Here is a 20,328-nt window from a genome sequence, read left to right on the forward strand (position 1 = left end):
TGCTTTATCAATAGCATTACATGGAACCCTCTAGAAACCCTGACTCCAGCATCACAACTACTGCTACTGCTTTAGAACTCAAGGGGCCAGTGTTCTCAGAACATTCAACCCAGATCAAAGTGATTCTGTGCTGGGTCACATTCCATTCCCCCGTCCAGATTCTGCCCCGCCTCGCTTCTGGATGAAATTTCAAAGACAATCGCAAACTAAATATTTGAGATAGCACATGGTGTCTACGGTATGACCCCAGAATACATTCGATGTATACTGTGTTGAATGTGCTGAGAGACTGTCCCAAGGTCAGGAGGAGAAGGAAACAAACGTCAAGAGTCTGCAGTTCTTCTCTTTTTACAAATTTATTTCCACAGAAGTGAAGTTCTAGTTCTCATCCACATTGACTGTCTGCAGACCTGGAGAGAGAAAGACAGAAAAAGAAACAAACAATCAGTCTGGGTAAACAGCCAAACGAGGTCAACAGAGTAACACAACATGTTCAGAGGCATTATTCGATAATGGACACAGATTAATGCCATTTGCTATGTGCAATCAGTGTGCAAGCAGCTGGTCTGGAAGCAAGATTCAAACCTGTAGATGTGTTTGCATGTAGCATGGAATTCCACATAACAGCATCAAGCCAATGTCAAACATCACAAACCTCAAAAGAGTACACTTATAGATAAGGGTCTGCATAGTGCAAACGTCATGGTGCCGGCTGCCTACCTTTGTATGTGGTGACAGGTACGTATGTAACCAGGGTGTACAGTTTGTTGGGAGAGTCCTCGTCTTCGTTACGTTTCCTAGAGAGACGCACACGCATGCGGTAGGGCACGTTCCTGAAACACACACACAAACATTAAACCTCATGGAATGAATGGAACATTCTATAAATGGTCCATCAGGAAACCATAGAAACAGATTTCACTACATCCTTCGAGTTCAACATGGTCATTCAATTGACAGGCTCCTGGAGCACATCAGAAATACAACACAGAATAGACTCATCCCTCTGCCATGTAGAGGAAGATATGACACCATCTCCAGACAGTCCTGACCTCTTGAACATGACCCTGGGTCACGTCCAGCTTTGGTTTCCAAGACAACGTGAGGGTTGTCAGCTGGATGTGGGAGGTGCTTACCTCACTCCCTTGGTCCACACTGCCTTGTTGAGACGAGTGTCGATGCGGACATCGGGGGTTCCCATCTCCTTCATGGCGAACTTACGGATCTCCTTGAGAGCGCGAGGAGCCCTCCTCTTGAACCCTCTGGAGAAGACAAGGGGACACAGAGACAGATCAGAAACATGTAAGTTCCATGAACAGATATGATTCAACACCTGAGCTGAATACACCAAGAGTCAGGCAGGTTATCGATACCACAGCTTTGTCCATGTTAAGTTATCAGCCAATTAAAAAGGCTAGTGCAAATGAGAAGGCCTCAAAAGCTGCTGTTCCAACGTGCTTTGAATCCAAAGAACACCATTCCGCTGTACATCAACTGTGTTAGTCCAGATAAGCGATGATGCCATATTTAGAACTGGCAGTGAAGAAACAGCAGTGGCACATACGATGACTAAATCTACACTGCACTCCTCGCCTCAGTCAACAGCACTTATTGACAAAGGTCAAAGGTCTCAAAACATAATGCATGAGCTGATATTCTACATGCATATCGTACAATATGGAGCAATACCCTCAAATAGCAATTGTTGAGTACTCTTCTATACAATTGTTCGGATAACAAATACAACTACACAGCAACCACAGCATCTTACAACCAAGGCCATCTAGAGGGTCATTTCCACCAACAACTACATTAGGGAACACTATTCCATCAGGGGAGGCTGGTGAAGGAAGAAATCGGGAGGACCGGCTCATTGTAATGTATGGAACGAGGAATGTGTGAGGAATTATAATTAGCCTGCCTTTTGATTTCTACCTCCACCAGCCTCCACTGTCTTCCATGCCAGACCAGCAGCAGAATCCGATGTGACACCCCCCAGGCCCAGTGTTAGCTAGCTACTCACACTCCATGGATGCGCTTGTGGATGTTGATGGTGTATTCCCTGGTCACCACCTCGTTGATGGCAGAACGCCCCTTCTTCTTCTCACCTCCCTTCTTGTTTGGCGCCATCTGGAAAACACAGATAAAATCGCGCAAGACATGAGAAATCAGTTTGTTTCAGTTCATCCTGACTGGAAGACATTGGGTTTGAGATAGGTCAGGTGGTCCCGCTGCCTAGCCGTACAGAGCTTGGAATGTTAGGTGAGAAATAACAGGTATTGCCTGTGAATGAAGGTAAACAATGCCACGTGTACACTGTCACTAAATATGCAGCTTGTGTAATTGTACTACTCACAAAAATGACTAACCTGTTGCCAACTACAACTTGCGGGGCATGACTCTGGTTTCTGACACCAGGCAATGTTATCTAGCAAGCTAACTTAGCTAGTACCTGGCTAACGCTACCGGCAAGCTGCGAAGGTGTCAAGTGTTACAGTTTGAGAGAAGGGAAAGACGTAGTAATAGCGGTTGTCTGGAGGCATACATAAAGAATACGCTATGAAACTTAAATTAATTTATGCAACAATATTTCTACTTCGCTAAACACTGGTTGAAGACTCCTGTAGCCGACTAATGGCTAGGTGGCTCTACGATTCCATTCAATGTATTAATCGATGTTTGGTGTATTATCCATTAATATTAGATTATTCGGGGAGTGCAATGTATCATATATCAAATCCTTGATAGAAATATTGGATTATACTGTCACAAGACCAAGATGAGGTTGGATAAATAACACGAATTTTAGGAAACAGTACTCACTCTGCCCGATAAATGTCGGAAAGGAAGTTACAAGGGCTTGTGGGTAGTAGAAGGCGAAGCAGAATGGATTTATGTCCGGGTCGGCAAGACGACCGTAAAAGTTGTTTTGCAGGGCTCTCCCACACTAAATGTTAAGCCAAATATAATTCTTAACAAATGTTTGATCTAAATAAAGTATATGGCGACTGTAAGTGCACGTGAAAAGTCAAGAGCGAACGCGAATTTCCAGTGATCCCAAGGACTACATATCCCATAATGCATTTCACTGGTGGAGACAGGGTCGACTCGGAGTCAACCGGCGACGCTCCAGTCTAATGTTGTGAACGAAGTGGAGCTAAACTGGTGGTGGTGGAATTTTGACAGCTGAGAAAAGACAACTTACTGCAGATCTCGCCCGTGGTTACCACTTGAGAGATGCTCACTAGATCAGTAAGACTGTTATGTAAATGTTAGTTTGGTCAAGATAGGTTTTGTTAAGCTATATTTCTTAATTTCACAATGACTTTATTGGCTAGCTAGCTAGCTAGCACTTGCTAACTGTTTAGCTGGTACCCCAGAAGTTAGTTGGAAAGGTAGCTAGCAGACATTTCTATTTTAGAATGAACTGAATCCCGCTATCTTCAATTATAGGGACAACACTATTCGCCGGCAATTGATCTTGATGACATAAAAAGACAGTTAGTCAGGTTGCTTGCTCACTATCAAATCAGAGGAACAATGACACTCGCCCCGAAGGAACTCTCCAACCTCTTGGGCATCATCTCCGAGGAGGCTTGCACCAACACTTTCGAAAGTCTCTCAACCGCCTTTCATCACTACTTTGGAAAGGCGGAACATTTCCGGGTTGGCTCGGTGTTGGTGATGTTGCTCCAGCAGCCGGACCTCCTGCCTAGCTCTCCCCAGCGGCTTACCGCTCTCTACCTCCTCTGGGAGATGTACCGCACAGAGCCGCTGGCCGCCAATCCATTTGCTGCTGTGTTCGCTCACCTGCTGAACCCCTCACCGGTCGGAGAGGAGCAAGAGAAACAACTGTCTGGTGAGTCTGAATCATCTCATTTTGTGTGATGGTCCCATTCTCTCTCTGTCTCTCTGTCTCTCTCTCTCTCTCTGACCCTCTGTCTCTGTGACTCAACTCAAGCCATGCAAAATAACTGGTTGAATACTGTCATGAAAGCTGATCATGTTTATGTTATTATGTGTCTGCAGGGTTCCTGCCTCCCATAACTCAGCCAGAGAAGTTCTTCCTGTCCCAGCTGATGCTGGCTCCACCCAGGGAGCTCTTCAAGAAGACGCCCAGACAGGTGTCCTGCATGGATGTGGGGAATCAGCCCCAGTCCATAGACATCAGTGGACTACAGCTGGCCCTAGCAGGTACTAGACCTGTGTGTGTGTGTGTGTGTGTGTGTGTGTGTGTGTGTGTAATGGTCCCATTCTTGTCCTTGTTCCAGGGTCAACTGTATATGCTGCTGAGACTTGTAACAGTTCTGTGGGTTAATTGAGGTCACATTTATAATTGGCAAGAGAGTTGACTGTTTTTGGGACTTTTAAGTTTTCACTGCAGTATAGCATAATAATATAATTCTCAAACATGTCACCTCCTTATGTCTAACCTCTCTCTCTCTCCCTCCCTCTCTCTCTCTCTCTCTCTCTCTCTCTCTTCTTCTCTCCCCACCCCCCTCCTCCCAGAGCGCCAGTCGGAGCTGCCCACCCAGAGCAAGGCCAGCTTCCCCAGTATCATCAATGACCCAGACCCAGACTCCTCCAACTCTGGGTTCGACAGCTCCGTGGCCAATCAGATTACAGAGTCTCTGGTCACTGGCCCTCGGCCTCCGCTGGAGAGTAAGTGGAACTATATACATAGATATATAGATGATCTGTACCTATCTATACACACACTATACATAGCTGAAGTGAACATATGAAATATTGAAAATGAGTGTGTTTTTAGGCTTGAAATCGGAGGACCGGCTCATTGTAATGCATGGAATGGAATGATGAATGGTATCAAACACAAGTGATGAGTTTGATGCCATTCCTCATTTCATTCTATGCACTACAAGGAGCCCGTCCTCCGTTTTCTACCCCCACCAGCCTCCCCTGCTCCTACAGTATGTCTGCCTCATAGCCTCTCTGTAATATGTTAGCCACACTGCTACCTTGTGACACGTATGTAGAAGACTCATATTAGCCACCTAGCCTCTCTGTAACCTGCCCCAGTGACCCTCCCCTCCTCCTCTCCCCCCCAGGTCACTTCCGTCCAGAGTTCATCCGGCCGCCCCCTCCGCTGCACGTGTGTGAGGACGAGCTGGCGTGGCTGAACCCCACGGAGCCCGACCACAGCGTGCAGTGGGACCGCTCCATGTGTGTGAAGAACAGCACAGGCGTGGAGATCAAACGCATCATGTCCAAGGCCTTCAAGAGCCCGCTGTCCGCCCAGCAGCAGTCACAGGTGTGTGGGAGGCGTACAGACACACGCAGCTCACACTGGGGCAGGATGGGAAATGTACAGACATTCTGTCACAGTCTAAAGAACCTTCTGTTCTGTCTCGCTGGCCTGTTCCTCAGCACGAGAGTCACAATTGTCTCAGAGAATTAAATTCTATTCTATAAACTGTTTTCCTGGACCTAGATTAAGGCTAGTCCTAGTCCAGGATTTACCTTAATCTGTCTGAGAAACCTCCTAGATAGATAAAGTAGGTTGATAGAGTCCTCAGGAGAAATCTCTCAGTAATGAACTGTTGATGGATATGAACCTAATGTGCTGTTCTCTCTCTAACCCCCCCCCCCACCTCCCTCTTTCTCTCTATCCCTACCCCCCTCCCTCTCTCCCTCCCTCCAGCTGCTGGGTGAGTTGGAGAAGGACCTGAAGCTGGTGTACCACATCGGCCTGACCCCGGCCAAGCTGCCTGACCTGGTGGAGAACAACCCGCTGGTGGCCATCGAGATGCTGCTCAAGCTCATGCAGTCCAGCCAGATCACAGAGTACTTCTCTGTGCTCGTCAACATGGACATGTCCCTACACTCCATGGAAGTTGTCAACAGGTAGGAGTTGGAATTTGGGGGCGGGGGGGGGCAGCTGCTGTCCTGGGAGAGGAGGTGGATGGACTGGGGTTGGTTTAGGGGGTCACTGCTCATAGCGGTTGGTTTGAGTGGGTGTTTTTGGTGGTGGTCGTGGTTAGATGTTCATCTGCTTCTCCACTGAACGGTGAAATTACCTGTTTTGTAGGACTTTATTCAACTCTTGTTTTGCTTAACACACGCTACTTAGTTGTATGTCCTGAATGATATTCCCCAGATGTATTGACTGCTGTTAGTTCATATAAGGCCTGGTTTATTCATTCATAATGGTGTTACTTTGTGTCTACAGATTGACCACTGCTGTAGACCTCCCACCTGAGTTCATCCACCTGTACATATCCAACTGTATCTCCACCTGTGAACAGATCAAGGACAAATACATGCAGGTACGTTGGGAGGGAGGGTGGGAGGGTCTGCTGTGAAGAGAGGGAGGGTTTTGTAGATTAGTGTTTGTCTTGTCAAACTGGACAGATTTAAAGTGGTCTGCTGTCCAGACCAATGGTTTGTATACATACTGTAGGCAGTGGTCCCTTTCTCCACCCTTCTCTTCAAAGGATGCACTTATTCAACCGGGGAGGCTGGTGGAGGTAGAAATCGGAGGACGGGCTCATCGTAATGCATGAGATGCAACGAAGAATAGTAAATGAGCCTGTACTCTGATTTCAGCCTCCACCAGCCTCCCCTAGTTCACTGTGTAACCGTGAGAAAGGAGAGTAGAGAATCAGACCAACCGCAGGCCCATCAGTGTGAATGCCACATGTCTTAGACAAGAAGCAGACTTGTACCAGTGTGTGGCGTCAGCCCACAGACCAACCACGTGGTTCTAAATCACTCAGGGTTTCCGCTTCTGTGTTTCCGTCGTTTAGAACCGTCTGGTGCGCTTGGTCTGCGTGTTCCTGCAGTCTCTGATCCGGAACAAGATCATCAACGTCCAGGACCTGTTCATCGAGGTCCAGGCCTTCTGCATCGAGTTCAGCCGCATACGGGAGGCCGCCGGTCTCTTCCGCCTCCTCAAGACCCTCGACACCGGAGATAACCCCCTCGAGGCCAAGCCTGCCAAATAACGCGTTCGGATAGGAAAGACGGGGCGGGGACAAGACCTGCCAAATAGAGCACCCACAGAGGCGTGTCCTGCTAAATAGTGCTGCCTCCTCCTCCACAGAGAGGCTGACCCTGGTTGAATAGTTCCAGTACCCAGACAATCCTCCCAGTCTAACCAGTACTCACCTGGAGTCTCATTCTGAACTCTGTTACTGTTTCTCTCCTCTTTTCTGGAAAAAAACACAAAACGATGGACATATTTTGAAAAGGAATTTTGAAACTGTTTTTTTTTTTCTCTCCCTTGCTGAGATTGATGCTTTTAAGTTTTGTTTCATTAAAACAGAGATGTTGCAATGAATCGTCTGTCTTCTTTATTTAGTTTCATTAAAACTGAAATGCTTAAATGAATCGTCTGATTACTTTGTTTTAATAAACAAAACAGATATGTATGAATTGCCTATGTTGTTGTTTGTGCCTGTGTTTTCTATGTGCATGCTGTGACAGACAGTACATGGATATACAGTGGGGGAAATAATTATTTGATCCCCTGCTGATTTTGTTAGTTTGCCCGATTACAAAGAAATGAGCGGTCTATAATTTTTATGGTACTTTTATTTTAACAAATAGAGACAGAATATCAACAAAGAAGTCCAGAAAAAACACATTATATAAAGTTATAAATTCATTTGCATTTGATCGAAGGAAATAAGTATTTGATCCCTAAGCAAAACATGACTTAGTACTTGGTGAAGAAACCCTTGCTGGCAAGCACAGAAGTCAGACGTTTCTTATAGTTGGTCACCAGGTTTGCACACATCTCAGGAGGGATTTTGGTCCACTCCTCTTTACAGAAGTCCCATCCACGACCCATCCTCAGTGCTCTGGCTGAGGGAAGGAGGTTCTCGTCCAAGATCTTATGGTACATGGCCCTGTCCATTGGCCCCTCCATTGGCCCCTCTGCAGTGAAGTCGTCCTGTACCCTTAGCAGAGAAACAACCCCAAAGCATAATGTTTCCACCTCTGTGTTTGACGGTGGGGATGGTGTTCTTGGGATTGTAGCATTCAGCATTTCTCTCCCTCCAAACACGAAGAGTCGAATTTATGCCAAAGAGTTCAATTTTGGTCTCATCTGACCACATCACCTTCTCCCAAGCCTTCTCTGAATCATTTAGGTGTTCATTGGCAAACTTCAGATGGGCCTGTACATGTGCCTTCTTGAGCAGGGGGACCTTGCGGGCACTGCAGGATTTCAATCCGTTACGGTGTAGTGTGTTACCAATGGTTTTCTTGGTGACTGTGGTCCCAGCTGCCTTGAGATCATTACCAAGCTCCTCCCATGTAGTTCTGGGCTGATCCCTCACCCTTCTCATGATCATCCTTACCCCACGAGGCAAGATCTTGCATGGAGCTCCAGGCCAAGGGCGATTGATGGTTATTTTGTATTTCTTCCATTTTCTAATAATTGCACCAACAGTTGTCTCCTTCTCACCAAGCTTCTTGCTGATGGTCTTGTAGCCCATTCCAGCCTTGTGCAGGTCTACAACTCTTACCCTGATGTCCTTTGAATGTTCTTTGGTCTTGCCCATGGTGGTGGAGAGGTTGGAATGGACAGGTGTCTATTGACAGGTGTCTTTTATACCCATAACAAGCAGAGATTAGGAGTACTTTTCCTAAAGTGACAGGACTAATCTGTGTGCCTCATGGGCATATAACCGGTCTGTATGAGCCAGAATTCTTGCTGGTTTGTAGGGGATCAAATACTTATTTCCTTCGATCAAATGCAAATGAATTTATAACTTTATATAATGTGTTTTTTCTGGACTTCTTTGTTGATATTCTGTCTCTATTTGTTAAAATAAAAGTACCATAAAAATTATAGACCGGTCATTTCTTTGTAATCGGGCAAACTAACAAAATCAGCAGGGGATCAAATAATTATTTCCCCCACTGTATGTGAAACAGGAGAGGTTCTCATCTCTGTTCAGATCTCTGTGTTTGAAGAGGAACTAGGTGGTTATCAGATGAATAGGTTCCCAGAAGCAGAACTACTATTTATAAGGGGCCGGTAAAGTGGTCAAACTGCTGGTGTAGCACAGTTCTAGTTCATGTAGTGTAGTACAGTTGTAGAATATGTGGTGTACCACAGTTCTAGTTCATGTAGTATACCACAGTTGTAGTTCCATGTAGTGTAGTACAGTTGTAAAATACGTAGTGTAGCACAGTTCTAGCTCATGTAGTGTAATACAGTTCTAGCTCATGTAGTACGGTACATTCATGCATTAGGCCCACGTACAGTTAGAACAAAACCAGGACACAACACCAGCTTTCATATAAAACAATCAGTTAATTCCCTGATATCTTTATTTTCGCATCATGTTAGTCCTGAAGCAACATGGGTTTTGATTTAATATTGATAAACACACTATTGATTACTATAGTAAGAGAAATAGAAAAATAAGATGCTATGAGAGGCAGTATCAAACAGTTTTTTTGGTATCAAATCGTAGATTTTCTCTATACATGACATTAGTCCCCTGAAGTACCCTATTGTGGTGGTTTTGTGAAGTCGTGACCCCTGCACTCTATCCCCCCCAAGGTTATCCTACACTCATCTCTTCATGCCCCAGACTAGCCATGAGACTGTAAGGTCGTGACCCCTAGGCCCTCTTCATGCCCCGGGCCATGAGGCAGGCAAAGACAGTCATCACCATCTTAGGCTTCACCTCCACCAGGTCCTCAGGCAGGGCGTACACCCGCGCGCCAATCTTCCTCGCCATGGAGATGGCGTACCTGGAGACAGGAGACAGGTTGACATGGTTTAGACAGGCACTGAAGGGGTTAAATCTACTGGCTACACTTCTAACTGACTGTAGCAGTGCAATTATGATCTCCACATTTAGGTTATAGATTTCAGTATAATAATTATAATAAGTAATTATTTTCTTGTAATAATCAGATCGATAAGGAGATAACGCTGTACCTCAGGGGAGGCTGGTGGAGGTAGGAATCGGAGGACGGGCGCATTGCAATACATGGAATGGAATAGAACGAAGAATGGTATCAAACACCATTCATTACAATGAGCCCGTCCTCCGATTTCTACCTCCACCAGCCTCCCCTGTACTGTAGCCTATATGAGCTATCTGTAAGGAGGTATGTTGAAGAGTTGTGAGGTAATATACACGTTGACGTAGAGGTGATACATAGATATATAGATCATACATATAGAGGTGATACATAGATATATAGATATATAGATCATACATACTTGGCGTTATTGAGCTTCTCCTCTTCGGTCAGGTCCTCCATCTTGAGAAGGTCATAACGGATGGAGGAGGGCTGGATGGCATCGATCAGGTCCAGGACTGGCAGACTGCTGCTGATGGACCCGTCCTACACACACACACACATAGGCACAGTCAGTTGTTAGACATGAATTAAGGCAGTGGTTCCTAACCTGGGCATAGCCCAAGATTTCAGGGGGGACGCAAGGCCCTAGTAGATTTGAGGCATTATACCAAAAATGCATATATTCAACAAATAATGTACCATTCCAGGACCTGGCCAGAGTGTGTAGAGACAGACTAATGACAGCATGGCACTGAACAAAGTGATACCAGGACACCAAAAGCCTTGACACAGTGACTGTGTCACTTTTTCCGATATAGGTCTACGTGATATAGAAAATACAACTCATACAGTACATGTGTTTTTCTTCAAATGGGGATGCAAATTCATAAAGTGTGGAATGGGGGAACTCCGGGTGAAAAGGGGTTGGGAACCTCTGGATGAAGGGTCTCTCAGGCAAGATGTGGGCACAACAGTATGTAAGCAAGATCTGGAACTTCAATACGTATGACCTATGGTCAGTAACAGCAGTGTCTCAGCCTACCTTGAAGCCAGAGATGGTGGCCTTGCCAGCCTGTGTCAGAGTGTCGTTGACCCAGGCGACGATGGTGTCATCAATGACCTTCCGTCCGTCACCGAGATCCTCCAGGATGTTCAGAGTGTACCTGAGGTAGGAGCCAGAGACCACACCCATTAACACGCAGACCACACCCAACATAGACCACACCCACATAGACCACACCCGTCAAGCCAACTTTGGACCAGGGGAGGCTGGTGGAGGCAGAAATCAGAGGACAGGCTCATTGTAATGCATGTATGTTTGATGACAACACTAGAGTTAGTCTATGAGTTGAAATCTGAGACGATCTGAGATGATGTCCTCTATTACAATTCTCTCTAAAGGCATTTGACCAACACGGTGGTTGTGTTACCTTCTCATGAGCTGCCAGAGCAGGGCAAGGGTGAGTTTGTGGTTTCCCTCGTTCAGGTCCTGGCCAGCGATGCCCACCAGAGAGAACTTGGCCTCGTTCTTACCCAGCTCCACCGCGTAGTTACAGTTCTCCAGCTGGCAGAGACACACACAGTGTCAGGTCAGAGGAGGGGGGGGGGGAGGAGGAGGAGAGAGAGAGAGAGAGAGAGAGAGAAACGTCAGAGCAGAGATGGAGATAGACCACAATGTACGACTGCTGCCAGTGCTCTCAAAAGTTATACTTCTCCAACTAGGAAAGACAGGGTTTTACAATCAGAGCAGGTTTTAGAATAGAGAATGGGGCAGGATAGATTATAGCTTAGCAGGCGAGGCTGGTGGAGGTAGAAATCGGAGGACGGGCTCATTGTAATGCATGGAATGGAATGAGGAACGGTATCAAACACACGTGTTGATAATGGCACATGATGGCATTCCTCATTCCATTCCATGCATGACAATGAGCCCATCCTCCGATTTCTACCTCCACCAGCCTCACCTGGGTAAAGGTAATAACGTAGGTGAACAACGTCTGTAATGGACTGTAGTTATATTTGAGTCTTCTCACCTTCTTCATGTTGCTGCCCAGTTTGGTGTAGGGGGGTTTGTTCACTCTCTCCCATTCTACTGGCACCTTGATCTTCTCATACAGCTGGAAGATAACCAACGCATCGGCCAGGTCGCTGTAGAACACACACACACACACACACATACAGACACACACAGAAACACACACATTCCATGAGTCATAAGTCTCCGTATAAACCAGACAGGCAGTAATCAGGACTGAAGGGTGTATGTGTGTCTATAGTTTGTTCAATGTTGTGTCTGTGTATGTAAGTTGTTTTGACTGAAACTTTGTTCCCCCCTGCTGCTGTCGGACCAGGTCTCTCTTGAAAAATAGATTTCATCTCAATGAGACAAACCTGTATAAATAAAGGTTAAATAAATAAAAAATAAATAAAAGGCTGTGTTCTATAGAGCTTTGCTTACACGTAGAGGTGGTTGACGCGTGGGTTGACCCCCAGTGAGTTCATCCAGTTCCTGAAGGTGCGCTCCTCTCTGGTCTCACCTACAGCAGACAGACACAACCTTACGTTCAGATGCATAAGACATAGGACATCTAAACCTACTGGACACACTACACGTCTTTAAATTGTTTTCATCTCCAATCACTCTCTCTATACAGGCTTGGTATCATAGTTTGTCTCTGAGACAAAGACAATAGGTCAGACAGTAAGGACAGGATTCTATGGAGGGATTTAATGAAAACAACACTCTCCAGAACAAGCCAGTTCTTAATGTTTTTCGGCTATGGAGGGTTAGGATGGACCCCAGCACTCACCCTCGACGGAGGGTAACTGGCCTGGGTTATTGTCTAGTCTGGGGCCTGAGCCCTCCACTCACCCTCGATGGAGCTCCAGTCGATGTCCTGGTTTTCGGGCTTCTTCAGGGCGGGGTACTTGTTGAACAGGTTAGCGATGTACGCCAGGTTCAGCTTGGGGTTGCCGCGGACGACGTCCGCCGCCATGACAAACTGCCGGCAGCCCAGGCGGTCGGCCTGCTCCAACATGCACTCTGCTCTCCTGAGGTCCTCCTTCTCCTGCAGGGGGCGGTGTGTGGAGCGAGTTAGTGGCATTGACTACTATCTATGCATGGTGTATCACTGAGTTATAATGTGGTCATTGTGTGGTCATATTAGTAGTCACTTCCTCTTCCATCCAAATCAACCTCCAGCAATATATTCAGTGTATGTGGCCACCTTGGTTTGGTGTCAGGGGAGGCTAGTGGAGGTAGAAATCAGAGGTCATTGTAATGCATGGGATGCATCCGTCCTCCGATTTACGGAGCATCATGCTCCGACCCACTGAGCCACTGGTACTACTGGGTTAAGATGACAATATAACTCTAACAGTTCAGGAGCAGACTGAGTCAGTAGTGTCAGGTGAGAACGTACCCTGATTCCTGTCATGTCGATGGCGATGGGGGGAACACCGTCATCATCTCCTTTAGGGGCCACTTGGTTCAGGATGTTGTAGTAGGCCTTGGAATCCTGGAATTATAACAATAGCAACATCAGTGGGTGTGTGTGTGCTTGTGTGTGTGTATCTGCAGGTGTGTGTGTGTATGTGTGTGTGTGTGTATGTGTGTGTGTATGAGTGTGTGCCTGTGCATGTGCGTGGGTGTGTGTGTGTGTGTGTGTGTGTGTGTGTGTCTGCAGGCGTGTGTGTGTGCATCCAGAGGCCTACCTTGATGTCGGAGCTGAAGTTGTTGATCTTGGGGCAGCCAGCCTCCTCCAGGTGGTAGTTAGCCCAGCGCAGCAGCAGCTCCTCTGGGGACAGCTTCATCAGGTCCTCCAGACTCTCCCCATCCCTCAGCAGGGCAATCAGAGCTGGACACACGGACACACAGACACACGGACACACGGACACACACACACACACATTAACATTTACGTAGTTATTACACACATATAAACAGCACATACCAATGTACAAGCTCATACAATTTTGACACAGATATATAACATATTCTCTCTCTCTCTCTCTCTCTCTCTCTCTCTCACATTCTCTCTCTCCCCCCCCACACACACACACCTTCGTTCTTGCTGATCTCGATGTCAGCGAACAGGCCTATCTTGATGACCTGCCACAGCAGGCCCAGGACCAGGTGCTGCTTCCCCTCCTTCAAGTCCTCTGCCCCGATGTTAACCACGTGACAGCCGATGGCCGACGCTGAGTTCAGGGCCAGGTTCAGGTTCTCCTGTGAGAAGAGGTGCAGCAGGAGAGTAGAGAACATCAGGAACCACACCCTCATCTCTCATCCTCAGTGTAACGGGTCATCACGCCAGAGGAGGCGGGTGGAGGTAGACTTCGGAGGACAGGGCTGAATGAAGAACAGTATCAAAGTGTGTGTGTTTGATACCATTCCTCATTCCATTCCATACATTACAATAAGCCCCCCCGTCCTCTGATTTCTCCCTTCACCAGCCTCTGCTGCTCAGCCTCCACTGCCGTCATCCTAATCTAACATAATGACAGGAAAACACGGAAGCGATCAAAACCTGCAGCCCTGTAACAGAGTTCATGTGAGTGTGCCTGAAGGTTACCTGTATGGTGAAGGGGGTGAGCTTCTTCTTGTTTATGGTTCTCTCATCGATGGTGTCAGGGACCGACATGTTGATCATCTTACTGCCAGGACACAGGGACAGACAGGTTAATACAGCAGGTGTTAACGGACAACTTCCATTGAGATCTGACCATGTTATTATGAGGTTATTACTGACTCTTTATCAGTGCTGTTCTTTCGCTCTACACCAGGGGAGGCTAGAGAGGAGGTGGACATCGGAGGACAGGCGTTGGTGCATGGAACAGAAATGGTCACATGTTTTTAATACCATTCCTCATTCTGTTCCATGCATTCCAATGAGCCTGTCCTCAGATGTCCACCCCCACCAGTCTCTCCTCGGTATCCAGGTAGAAGGTGAGGTACCATAGGATGATGCCGTCCCCCATGGCGGTGAACAGGTCGTTGGTGGAGGGGTCCATGGGGAGGACGTGTTGGCAGTCTGGGTCCTTCTCCAGGGCCTTGTTCACCCAGTTCACAAACGCTACCTTCTCCTCCTCTGTTAGGACACACACGTACAGGTGTGGGCACATACAAGTGTACAAAAGAGTACAAAACCCATCTTTATAAACTTGCTATTTTTATTGTTGTTTTTACTGTGCTTTTGTTTTACTTTTTTATTTATCTATCTATTCTTGTTCTCTCCATGGAATGTTGTGTCTTTGAGTACTGAGAAAAGCACTATACAAAATAAATGCATTATTATTATTATTATTGTTATTATTATTATTATAGAAATAGAAATGTAGGTAGAAATGTAATGCATGGAATTGTCACGCATGTATCGTCATTTCACCCTAGCCTCCCCTGATAGGTACATATGATACGTATTCATTGATCAATCAGAGACATCGCAAACCAGGAAGGAACCCTTGCAGGGAAGTATGCGTCATTTGAATAAGTACTTCCTGGGTGATTAGTAGTGACAACTTGAAACCAGTACTTGTGAGCGGACCAAGCTGAATAGCTGCTCTGTGTCAGACACCCTCAGACAGAAATGAACCCAACATACTGTGTGTGTGTGTGTGTGTGTGTGTGTGTGTGTGTGTGTGTGTGTCCTCTAACCTGAGTAGGAGTGCTGTGTGCCAGAGCTGGACTGTTCTGAGGTGCCCACCACGGCACAGAGACCCTCCTTCTTCTTGATAGCCTTCCCAAACGACTTGGCGACCTCTGAACTCTTCAGACCATGAACCACCTGGGGGAGAGGGGGGAACAGGGAGATGAGACCCACTCAGAGGAGGCTGCCTCCACCAGCCTCCTTTGGACCCACTATAATGATCCATTCCATGTAAATACCTTGTCAAAACATAGGCATAGACTGTATCAGCACCATTTTGTTAATGTTGTCCCAAGTTGCTACAGAAATGTTTTCCATAAACATGTGACTGTGCCTCCTCTTGAGATTCCCTTGACCACTTGGACAAAGATGTAGACCTTTCGACCTCCGGGACTCACGTTTGTAAACTCGTCGAAGGTGACTTTGCCGTCGTGCTGGTTTCCGGTCTTGGTGAGGTCCTGGATGATCTCCCGGATCCGGTACCCTGGCAGCGGGAGGTTGGCGGCTTTGAAGAGGTCATTGAGGTCGCCTGTGCTGATGTGGCCTTGGGAGTCAACATCTGGGATAGGACGTGAAAGGTCAAAGGTCATTCATAGCCATAACAAATCTGTGGGATGAGTTGAAACTCTCACCATGTTGCTTTGTATTGCCTAGGTGTCTGTTTACTGCTTTAGGCTACTTGTTGTTGTAACCTTGTCAACAATGTAGCTTTCTACATAGCCAAGTGACAAGAAGAAAATTATTTGTATCATTCGTCCCTCCTTGTCACTTGGCAACACGTTATGTTGTCATATTGTTAGATGCAGGAACAGTCAGGTCCCCAAAGTTACGACAGCTAGAGTGAGTGTATAGTGAACCTACCACTTTTCTGTTTCAGTTTTAGTATGGGGTATGTGTGTGTGTGTGTGTGTGTGTGTGTGTGTGTGTGTGTGTCTGGAGGGGTCTACTTCTCCTCTCTCACCGATCTTAGCGAAGGCCTCTCTCAGTTCCTCTATCTCCTCTTGGGAGATCTGTGTGGGGGCGGCCATCTTGTGTCACACAAACAGCAACTGAACCTGAAACCGACACGACACCAGGCTGAAGAAAGCACATCCTCTCAACCATTTACACATGGTCTCGTCTTCCTTCACAACACCACATGGAAGATGGAAGGTATACATAAGCAATGCATGATCCGGTGATTCATTGGGACTGATTCTGATTTCACAAACATAACAAGACCCAGGGGAAGGTGTTTCATGCTTGAGTGTTGTAATGGTGGTGATTGCTCAACACTGCTTCCCCATGGCTTTACGCTACTTCCTGAGCTACTTGAGGTACTTCCTGCTTAAAGGAAATGGTAGAGGTAATTCACATGTTCACGTGTCTTTGTCACATCTTTTCGACTGCAGTTCATGAAATTAAACTTTATGTAATGTCTACTGTGTACTAGGCCCCTCTGTCTAGTGAAGACAGTGAGGTTGTTATGAGAATATGGCCTAAGACACAGGAAATACAGGAATCTATGAAGCAATCAGACAATTTTTACATGATAGAGCAACATCATATTCCGTGTGGTGAGTCAGGCTAGACCAGACCAGATGTGTGTGTGTGTGTGTGTGTGTGTGTGTGTGTGTGCATGCGTGCGTGCGTGCGTGTCATTCTTTCTCATCTACCCGAGGACTGAGGCAGATAGAAACAGACAGACAGATACTGACATAGATATATATATATATAGATAGGTAGATACTGTCCTACCCATATATCGAGCCTACATTCTGAGGTATATCTATCTGTATATTCCAGTCTCCAGTCTATTCTGGCTGAGAGTGGAGTGTTGAGAGTACAGGTTGCCATAGAGATAACAGACAGGAAGCAGCTATTTCACAGTGTGGTTTCTGGTGAGGCCTCGACCACAGACCCAACGACTCGCGAACTAGGGAGCTACAGCGTCACATCAGAGCTGGAGGCACTCTGTAAACTAGGTCTGCTCTGCTGAGCACGCTCTGCCTGGAGGTGTGAAGTTCGGAGATGAGTAACTAGTGGGGCACAGTTTCCATTGTGAGTCGTTGTTTGAGGGGCACCCGCACTGATTAACATTTGTTTCTATATCACCTCAGTTTCTATCCCTGAAGATGTACACTCAAGAGGTCCCACAGTATGAACATACAGAGCAACAGTGTAGTGTCGTGAATATCACATCGGTTCTATCACCAAATGATATACTACATTAGGCTGTGTTCAGTTGATCATATGTTGTACATTTTCACCTTCACAGCTCATGCACAGATAAGTCAGAACAACTTGTTTCATTGTTTCCCTTCCGCTTCCCCCCTCTGTGTCGCTATGGAGGTCAGAAGCAGAAGTGAAACATTGCGTCTTTTTACACAAATGTGTTTAAGAATGACCCTTTTAACACTCCAGGTTTATCATTCTACCTGCATCAGCCAATCGGAGTAAAGGTGACACTAAGCATGGGTAGCATCAGCTACTAGGATGGCTCAGTTAACCACATTAATGACAACATGATAGAGTGACATCAGGGGAGGCTGGTAGAGGTAGAAATCAGAGGACGGGCGTTTGATACCATTCCTCATTCCATACCATGCATTACAATGAGCCCGTCCTCCTTTTTCTACCTTCACCAGCCTCCCCTGAGTGACGTAAAGGTTACATATTTAGGCCTATTAGGGCTGACTTTGGGGAAAATATCTCTTGGCTTTGCACTATTCAAGGACAACAGTGGAAATAAGAATGACTCAGAAATAGCTTGAAGTTAAGAATAGGAAAATAATCTGACAGGGATGTTTGCATGTTGCTCATGCATCCACATTCACTGGTATCTTCCGTGCAGCAAATTGACTTCCTTGATTTGAATTCCCTTACACACTCTATCTGTCACCAAGGATTAACTGTAGAGTCAGCCATGAAACCCATCAAGGGCTTTTATGGAAATAAACTGCAGTACCCACAAACCATCGGCAATGGAACCATTAATACCACATGCAAATATTGTTCTCTTTTAAACTAACAAAGCTTATCTGTCCACCTCTCTCAAACTGAAGATGAATGATTTGTAGATTAATTGTTTTAACTGAGTCAATCAGTTGTGCTTCCTCGATTTCCCTCTATATTTGTGTACAATAGAATGTAAAGCTCACAGGTGTTACGTACCTGCACTATGTTCCTATACAGTGCGTGTAGGGGTCTATGCTACAGTATACCATTCAACTCATCATAAAGGTATTATGTGGGATGCATCATTTCAAAATGGCGACCGATCTAGTGAGAACCCCTGCATCGGCATATTTACATGTGGCAGTCCATGTTATGACACATTAGCACATGTTATTAGAGTGTAATTTCTATGTTATAAAGCAACCCCCCCCCCCCCCCAATAGATAATAATAACATGGATAATATGGATACAATAGAAAGTCTATCTGTATGTCAGAGTGACTGTCAGAGTCAGCCGTCGTCTGAGTTCAGAAGTTGCAGTTGAAGGGGCTGTGCCGTGGGGCTAACCACACATTTCCTGACAGTTCAGACTGCAGTGCCATTGTTCTTCTGCTAATGCTGACTGACTAGTACTAATACTGACTGAAACTCTCTTACCACACAGGCCAATAGCCCTCTGATCATTATAATACACTACAATATTGTTCCTAGTAAAAACATCCCTGGGCCTACTGTATCTTCAACCTGTTATTCCAGTGCAGTGCTTTCAATTGTCATCTTCAGACCGTAAACAAGAGTTTTTCTTCCTTGTGTGCCAGTACCCTGGAAACCACCCAAAAAATCCTCTGAAAAATGTGTTAATTTCCTACCCTGACACACGCATGTGCACACGCACGCGCACACACACACACACACACACACACACACACACACACACACACACACACACACACACACACACACACACACACACACACGCACACCCACACCCACCACAAGGATACCACGGGGGCCCTAAAAAGGCCTCAGAATGTTCAGTTACCTGAGGGAGGTGAGATGGCTCCTTTACCAGATGAGATGATGTCTGTCTGGGTCTTGGTCTGGTTAGCTCTGACTCTGTCAAGTCTGTGACTCGCTCTTCCCCGGTGTATAAGCTGCTCTCCCCCTGCTCTGCTTGACAGACAGTGCACTGAGTCGGCCCAGCCCATATGTATATCAATGGCCTGGCCCTCCCTCAGAAGGCGTGTGATACCTCATCTATTCAAATTCAGGGGGAAGGAAGCGACATGTGACACTTCAGAAACAGGAATGAATGAGGTTTTGTCTTTATATGGCAATATGCAGCCTGCCACTGGTATCAAGGTGAATCAGGCATAAAGGTTTGAGTGGATATTACAGGACTGTAAAGACAGCTTTTAAATGGTAATTTCTAGTGATTCTGGAGAAAATGATACAGATGAATCTTAACTTAGAATTGAAGCAAATGACAAGACTAAGAGGGCCCTTGCAGAGGGACTTTCTCTGGTACAATCAATGTTGTCATTCTAGCACGACCCACGCAGCCTGGACTACCTGTCTTGCGAGTTATCAGACAGAGCAGGGAGAGAGCAAGACAATGGTGTGTGTGAATGTCCAGATGTATGTTAATCACCTTTTTCACACAGTCAGAATTACCCTAACTTAGCGAGTGCTGGAGACACAACCTGACACTGTAGCTACAGTAACTACTAGCCAGGAGAAAGGTTCTAGGATATATACACTAACTGGCCTCTTTATTAGGTACAGTTCAACTGCTTATTAGGTACTGTTCAACTGCTCGGTAACGCAAATATCTAATCAGCCAATGACATGGCAGCAACTCAATGCATTTAGGCATGTAGACATGGTCAAGACGACCTGCTGAAGTTCAAACCGAGCATCAGAATGGGGAAGAAAGGTGATTTAAGTGACT

General features: G+C 46.2%; 3 protein-coding genes across 3 annotated transcripts; 1 reads left to right on the forward strand and 2 right to left on the reverse strand.

Annotated features, from left to right (window-relative positions):
- Window positions 1–337: 337 nt before the first annotated feature.
- On the reverse strand, window positions 338–2,858 carry rpl31 (ribosomal protein L31). The gene is made up of 5 exons (XM_083682408.1): window positions 2,824–2,858; window positions 2,024–2,130; window positions 1,137–1,262; window positions 721–833; window positions 338–410 (listed from the first exon to the last, which is right to left on the reverse strand). The coding sequence occupies exons 2-5, from the start codon at window positions 2,128–2,130 to the stop codon at window positions 379–381; spliced, it is 378 nt and encodes a 125-aa protein (XP_083538534.1). The 5' UTR covers window positions 2,824–2,858; the 3' UTR covers window positions 338–378.
- A 294-nt stretch (window positions 2,859–3,152) lies between these two features.
- cnot11 (CCR4-NOT transcription complex, subunit 11) lies at window positions 3,153–7,400 on the forward strand. The gene is made up of 7 exons (XM_083682407.1): window positions 3,153–3,859; window positions 4,030–4,194; window positions 4,510–4,662; window positions 5,070–5,272; window positions 5,663–5,865; window positions 6,191–6,287; window positions 6,768–7,400. The coding sequence occupies exons 1-7, from the start codon at window positions 3,541–3,543 to the stop codon at window positions 6,963–6,965; spliced, it is 1,338 nt and encodes a 445-aa protein (XP_083538533.1). The 5' UTR covers window positions 3,153–3,540; the 3' UTR covers window positions 6,966–7,400.
- A 1,866-nt stretch (window positions 7,401–9,266) lies between these two features.
- On the reverse strand, window positions 9,267–19,557 carry lcp1 (lymphocyte cytosolic protein 1 (L-plastin)). Its single transcript, XM_083681737.1, has 16 exons — window positions 19,420–19,557; window positions 16,402–16,495; window positions 15,839–15,999; window positions 15,449–15,578; window positions 14,750–14,882; window positions 14,367–14,448; window positions 13,855–14,020; window positions 13,507–13,649; window positions 13,215–13,310; window positions 12,665–12,860; window positions 12,251–12,329; window positions 11,826–11,940; window positions 11,223–11,356; window positions 10,835–10,955; window positions 10,211–10,335; window positions 9,267–9,732 (listed from the first exon to the last, which is right to left on the reverse strand). The coding sequence occupies exons 2-16, from the start codon at window positions 16,466–16,468 to the stop codon at window positions 9,600–9,602; spliced, it is 1,881 nt and encodes a 626-aa protein (XP_083537863.1). The 5' UTR covers window positions 16,469–16,495; window positions 19,420–19,557; the 3' UTR covers window positions 9,267–9,599.
- Between the last annotated feature and the right edge of the window lie 771 nt (window positions 19,558–20,328).

The sequence above is a fragment of the Argentina silus genome, assembly GCF_951799395.1.
Source record: "Argentina silus genome assembly, chromosome: 12".
Classification (NCBI taxonomy): Eukaryota; Metazoa; Chordata; class Actinopteri; order Argentiniformes; family Argentinidae; genus Argentina; species Argentina silus.